The sequence below is a fragment of the Ostrinia nubilalis genome, chromosome 3, assembly GCF_963855985.1.
Source record: "Ostrinia nubilalis chromosome 3, ilOstNubi1.1, whole genome shotgun sequence".
Classification (NCBI taxonomy): Eukaryota; Metazoa; Arthropoda; class Insecta; order Lepidoptera; family Crambidae; genus Ostrinia; species Ostrinia nubilalis.
In genome coordinates, this window is record NC_087090.1 from 7,678,616 (window position 1) to 7,685,522 (window position 6,907).

A 6,907-nucleotide genomic window follows, 5' to 3' on the forward strand; every position below is an offset into this window, starting at 1 on the left:
TGATAACGATTAATTTTTCGCGATCTTTGATACTAGTAACGCTTTTAAAATTGACTTTATCTGCTTATTTTTAAAATGCATTATCAATATGCGCATTGTATTGCACAGGTTGGACTTTGTTGATATTCAAAAAAAGAATAATAGCAGAGATATAATTCAATTAGCATAAATAAATAAAGTAACTTTGCGATACAAAGTGGCAATCACAACAATGTATAAGTAATGTACATAACATTACTTATAAAACTTAAAATAGGTAAATACGAAATACTAAGTAAGTAGATTATAAACACGACACATTTATGAATTCTGGAAGTTTGTAAACTATACTCGAATTTCACTTCAACCATCGCTGGTCTCTATGAACAAGATCCTATAGGTCCGGATATCCATGCCGCATTCCGAGGTGAATGTGACCGAGTACTTCTCCGACTTGTCTTGGGTTGGTACCGTGACGGGCAAAGCTAGCATTGCCCCCGTGTGCTGCGCAAGCCTGACGCGATCGAGGCGCGGGAGCAGCGCACGCGACGTGATGCGATACGTGGTCTCCGTGCGCAAGATGTGCTGAACATCTGACATGTTGGTGCCGCCTTCAGCTAGCAGCATGCCCAGGATTATCTTGCCAGTTGCAGTTTCTGCAATTAAGTACCAAATATAGTGAAAGGAAAGTATGTTACACTTGAGTAAAGCTTATAAGTTTAGATATAGCGACAGGTATGAAGCAGGAAGTAGTTGCACTAAGTATATTAGAATCAAAATTTGATTTGTAATTTTTAAAAATCTTTTTGGGGCCAATAAGACCTTGTATTGTGCCGAAAATGGAGCGTAAACGCGTTTCATATGCTCTATAAGTATGCGCATTTGTGATAACAGGACTACTGCTATGCTATAAAATGAAATATGAAGTTATTTTACCTATGAGTCGATCGTAAACTTGCATCATGACTTCCGATGCGTGTTCCAGTAAAGCGTAACGTAATGATTTCAGCATGAGATCGTTTTTATGTGGTATCACAAGAACAGTCGTTCTGTAGCATTCACACGCTTCCCCGCAGCTGCAAGGGTCCATAGGCCAAGTGCGCACCCGCGCTTGCAACGTGTCTATAGCCAGATCCCATCGCGGTTGAGTCGTCACCTTGATGAAGAACTCCCCAATCTCGCCCCTGAACCAAATCCAGGTGTTCCCAATCTGAGTACTCAGGCAAATTAACTGCAAGTAAAGCTTATGTTCCATTACCTCTTGTCCACTCTCTTTCGGTAAGCCACTCAAATTGATTTCTTTATCTATTTGGTTGAGTCGCCTCAAATAAAATTTAGGCTTATGTTCCTCTTCGAATTTCACAGGTATTACAGGTTCGTTGTCAGTTAAATAAACACGATAGGAGGCCGTCATTTGGAACGGTGACGATACCAAAACATCCACTTTATTTGGACGGTACAAGGGACCCGTCACTTTACATTTTCTTACTGGGTTTAGTGATCCAATGTGACCATGAAGTAAAAAAATCATATACGTATCAAATATTCTCGTTTTATTATATCCGTGAACGAGAAGAATGCATGTTTCTTCGTCTGTAAAGTTTGCGATAAACTTTACGCTCAAAAACATTTTCTTTCCGTTATCACCTGAAGGAGCCTTTTCAACTATGAAATTGTTTCTCGTGTTGTTTAGAATCATGTAAGTAAATATCAGCGATTCTTGACTTGAAGGTGCTATTGCTACTTGTCGCGTAGAACTTCGTAACAATGGTGGATTGAATTTAATAATATCTTTTGGCTTAAACATTGGAAGCACCACGTAGAGATGAATAGACAGAAATAACATCTGAATAAAGTTTGGCTCTAGAAAGTCTTTACTGTGTAAGGGAAAATAGAGTCTTAGTAAATTCATAGCTTCAATGATAAGGCAGGCATTGTTAATGATACCACCCTTTGGGTCATCTTCATAAATCTCACAAAATATAAAAAAATGATCACTCATAAAAGAACAATAGTTTAAAATTGATGATGCTATAGCAATGCCATCTGATAAGTCCGTTGTGATGTTAGTGATTACTTTAACAGGTTTATCTTTTCCCCGTAACTTATTATGCTGTATTGCTATTTGTTCATTGTACCAATCGATCAGTACTTTAATGATATCTCTAGGTTGAGAACTCACACACACGCAGTCAAAGAAGCAGCTGTCCATTATGAACACCTTATAACTTTGGAGAATAAAATCAATCCAGCTTTGTTTGTTGAGTCTGTTAAATAAATTCACATCAGCCAGGAGTTCCTTATTCAATATGATGTCAGCATTACATTTAGGGGTCACATTCTCAGCATAAATGACAAATTGATCATAGCTCAACAAGAATTTTGCTTGTAGTACCCACAAATCTGCTCCACGTGATTTCAACAAATTAAGGATTTCTCTGTAGGTGTCATGAATTTCTTTAATACATTTAAATGACTCGTCAATACCATGCACTCTGAAAGTTAAACGAATATAAAGCTAAGAGGTAGGTATGTCTGTGTTAAAAGTTATGAGTAAATATAACTGAAACTTACGATATTTTTCGAATATGCTTCATCAAGGGACCTGCGATTCTTCTCACAAAATTCAGATAAGAAACATTGATGCCTTTTGATTTGGTACCTCCCGGTTGCGAAGATAATGCTGAAGATATTGCATGGAAAGTGTCTGGTATAACTGGATAGAGATCTCTACGAAACCCTTGCTGAAACATCCACTTTTCCAAAAACTTTGCGCATTCTTCTAAATATTCATACAATTCAGTTTGTGTACTAAGAGGGAAGTATGGGTAAGGATTATCTGTTGGCTTCACAAAATATGTTGTATGCAAAGTTAGAGGACAATACGTAAAGCAGAATGATACTTCCACATCGCAACCAGAGCCACAATCATGATTAAATGTCAGAGTTAAATTTCTGGCGTAAGTTATCTGACAGCAAACTTCTATTTCCACTGTTATCATGGTGTAAACTTGTTCTCCTTCTAGTTGTACTTCATAGTCCAGGAACTGCACATTCAAGTTTGTTTCTTCTCTTGAAATACAGGAGAATGAGTCCTTATCCGATTTATCTTCCAATTTCAATGTGATTGTTCGAGTTATTTTCTCCCCTACGTGATAAGGTGGAAAAACTATTCTGTAAGTACTGGGAGTTAAAGCAGGTGTTTGTCGTTTTCCAACAAATGTAAGGTTGTAGTAAGGTATTGTCATATGTTTGTCCAAATATAAGAGAGCAGTAGCCACAAATTTTCCGTGACCTTTTGGATGAAACTTTAAGGAAAAACTAGCTTCCTTTTGGCGATCCAGTTCGAATTTGATATTGGTTTCATTTATGATAGATTGATTTTCTTCTGTTCGTAAATCTAGAGTAAAACTTGGCGCCAGTTTTGAGGTTAATATTGTAACATACAAGTAATACTTGGATATGTTTGTCATAGTGAATTCTTTTGTGTTGGTAGAGTGAGGAATAAAATCAATTTCAAATTTTTCAAGAGAAAATTGAATCCAAGGTACGGTTATCACGCCAGCCATTCGACAAAATGTAATATCCTTATTGATAGTTTTAATTTTTACCTTGGGATTATTTTCGTAGCATCTGAAATATAAACAAAACATACAATAAATCTCTACAACTTATGTAAAATAAAAATAAAATATGTCAGTTTACTAACTGTTCATATTCTCCAATATAGTGCTGAAGTTCAGTTGACCATGTGTTCAAGTCTGGAGGTCCTAAAAGTCCATTGATTTTAAATGGAATGTACATTTCGTATTCTCTACGAAAAATATCAAACACTTTTATGAAAACTGTTTTTGATTGGCCGCCTTCAACATCAAATTCAAACACTCTTTGTTTCTCGTTTCCTACGGCTATGTAAACATTGAATATGTTGTCATCTCCTGTATCTAATACTTCCACGAATGTTTTCAGAGTGCTGATATTCTGGAATGTCACTGGAATATAAGTTATCATATTGCATGGGACGCGTGACATATAAATATACTTTGGATGTATTATGAGCTTCGGTTCCACAACATTCCCACTTACAGGTAGAATCACATTTTCTTTATTATTGATTTTTACGTAAATATCAAAGGAAAATTCCAATATGCATGAAATTTTTACGATGATTTCGAATGTTATCACCATTTTCGGTCTTATCGTCCCACACATTGGTTCAATCCGAAAACCAGGAATAAGTGGCTCCACGACATGAAACAGCGCGATTTCTCGTGAAGAATTCTCTAATTTCACTCTTTCTATAGTTTCTATATTCAAGGCGATATCTTTGAATATAACTGCTGGTTGTAAAAACTTGATTGAAAGCTTCCGGGTTATAACACTCAATTCTAGAGGAACGACCTTTTGGACTTTACTTTCAGTTATCAGATCAACCTCATGTGTTTTGGTTTTGGTTGCTTTACACACATACATAACATCACAAATCTTGCACGTATGTTTTGGTATCAAGCCTGAAGAAGGAATTATTTCAAATGGGGTGTCTGGGTGCAATTCGTCCCAGTAAAAACCAACACTAACATTGAAATAATTGTATATTCGAACTGAAACGGAAGTGACAAAACTTTCAGTGGTCACCATACCGAATTTCAAACTCTTTTCCAATACCATTAGGGTTGGGTTACCAACTTGAAGGCAATAAGGATGCTTTCGGAGATATTTATTGTCAATCGTATATTCAAATGTTCCTTCGTAGTTTCCTTCAACAAAACCCCAGCAAAATATAGTAACTTTTGTTTCTGCAAAAGCTTTTAATTTTACTCGGTAAGTATACACTTTTTCTGCGGTGTATAATACACAAGTGTCTCTAAGTAAATTAATAACAACATCGTATTTACTATTGTTTTTTATCGTAAGGTCTTTTTCTCCATAAGTCGATAAACCGACTCTACCGAAATCAACAGAAAAAGGCAAAAATAAAACGTCGAAAAGACTGTAGGTACTTATTTTCTCCGCTATTTGTTTACAAAAGTTAGGATCTCCCTTTTTTATGTCTACAGGCATGTCATAAGTGCATTTATCTTTTCCAGTACTAAATCGTTCTATGACTGGTTTTTTGGCGTGTAACGACTTAGAAATTTCTAGATATTTCCATGCAATTTCCTTTCTCTTCATGTGCGTAGTAAGTTCTTCGTTCAAATAGGTATATCTTGGATGTTTTTCACATAACGTGTGTAAAGATTCCACAGTCACTATTTTCGGACTTTTGTGGTATATAACGTTAGATTCAAGTGTGATTGCATAAATTAAATAATTGTCATCAATAGCTGTAATCTCGTCTGCTATATCGTGAGGGTTTCTTATTTGAAATGTTAATTTGTTTCCGATTTTCAAGCACGTTGGTTTTATTGCAATAGCCAGCCGTCTAGAAGAATTCGGTGGTATCGAAAACTTTTGTGGCGTTACTTCAAAGCCCGTCACTCTAACATACTGCATTTTGGCAGCTATTAAATTAGATTCATTTCTGATGCGCACATACTTTGTGACCTTGGTGTTCATAATAACATTACCGAAGTTTACTACAGACGGGGTGTGTGTTATATTGCAATATTCGAACTCTCCGCAGATATAGTATCGTCCGATTTCCGAGTGAAATTCATTATTACAGCATCGAGTTCCATCCACTTGTATTAACCGCAAGTCGAACACAAATCTGTTGTCAAATTGTTTGTTATGTTTCACTTTCGAAATGCATTCGCTCTTCGGGTTAAAAGTGATTGATACTGTGTGGTTATCCACTGGAGACATATCGAATGCTCGATGAGCAGCTGATATTTCGCGGGCATCTTCGAATTTCTACACAAAGTACAAAAAACATTACTCAACATTTTGTGAAATACTGACATAATCTAAATACGATAAAACACTCGAATATTTACCAGCAGTTTGCTATCATACATGGTCTTCAAGTAAGCAGACACAGTTAAATTAACTTCGACATCAAGAGCCTTCGTAGTCGACAAACCTACAAACGATGTTGGAAACTCTATCATTTTGAATCGTCTGAAAACATTATCAGGGTTGTATCGGTCGCATTCTTCGGGTTTAGGACGTAGAAACATATTTTGAAACGTAGACATTGTAAATACTAATTATTTAAAAATAAAAAATATAACGATTTCCAGTATAGATGACCCACGCTGAACTGTCCCGCCAAACTCAATGACAGGGGGGCGCTACCATCGTTCAACTTTATGGTTTCCAACATGGCAAAAATCGGAACCAGCGATTCGGTATTGACGGTGGCGCCCCGCTGTCAATGTCATCGATAGGACAGTTCAGTATTTTGGAACTATAAATAGTTCTAAATTGACAGATTACATGTTGATTAAAATTGACATCTTTAGTTTTTTATAATGGGAACACATCAAAGTATAAATAATTATATTTTACCAAACAAGTTCTTATGTAAAGCTACACAATAATGAAACTGTGTTCAAGAAAGTGTATTAAAAGCACGGAAAACACGAGATAAACTTAAAATACCTATATTCAGATGAAAAAGGTTAAAATAAAAACGAAATGACGAGCACGAGATGAATTCATTAACAAAATCCTCCGCGAAAGAAAGCATGAAAGCGACTTTAATTTCAGAATTCCCTTTCTTCGCAACGATACCAGATGAGTAGAAACGAAGTGCCCCTGCGAACGGGATAACGTGCTGGAGTAATATTGTAGATGGATGTAAGCACCGGGGGTGTGTCGTGCGACTCGGGCAAATTAGTTCGGGGCGGGGGAGCCCCGCGCGTCGCCCGAGGGTTTATCAGATTCGGGGGGTGAAAAATGACTTCTCAATGGGAGGTAGGAGGGCGGTGCGAGGAGCGGCGGCGAGGGCGGGCTAGGGCGGCGCCGCCACGTGCCGCCCGCGTTC

General features: G+C 37.0%; 1 protein-coding gene across 1 annotated transcript; it reads right to left on the minus strand.

Annotated features, from left to right (window-relative positions):
- Positions 1 to 237: 237 nt before the first annotated feature.
- On the minus strand, positions 238 to 6,156 carry LOC135087811 (uncharacterized). Its single transcript, XM_063982610.1, has 5 exons — positions 5,916 to 6,156; positions 3,689 to 5,832; positions 2,554 to 3,612; positions 916 to 2,474; positions 238 to 635 (listed from the first exon to the last, which is right to left on the minus strand). Exons 1-5 carry the CDS (start codon positions 6,114 to 6,116, stop codon positions 343 to 345), a joined length of 5,256 nt encoding a protein of 1,751 aa, XP_063838680.1. The 5' UTR covers positions 6,117 to 6,156; the 3' UTR covers positions 238 to 342.
- Between the last annotated feature and the right edge of the window lie 751 nt (positions 6,157 to 6,907).

Bases quoted from the DNA above. Each gene is read 5' to 3' on its own strand.
- LOC135087811 (XM_063982610.1), bottom strand. From the start codon at position 6,116: ATGTCTACGTTTCAAAATATGTTTCTACGTCCTAAACCCGAAGAATGC. The intron at 5,833-5,915 runs GTAAATATTCGA...TACTTTGTGTAG, and splicing joins TGTATGATAGCAAACTGCTG to AAATTCGAAGATGCCCGCGA. The intron at 3,613-3,688 runs GTTAGTAAACTG...TTTATATTTCAG, and splicing joins TATATTGGAGAATATGAACA to ATGCTACGAAAATAATCCCA.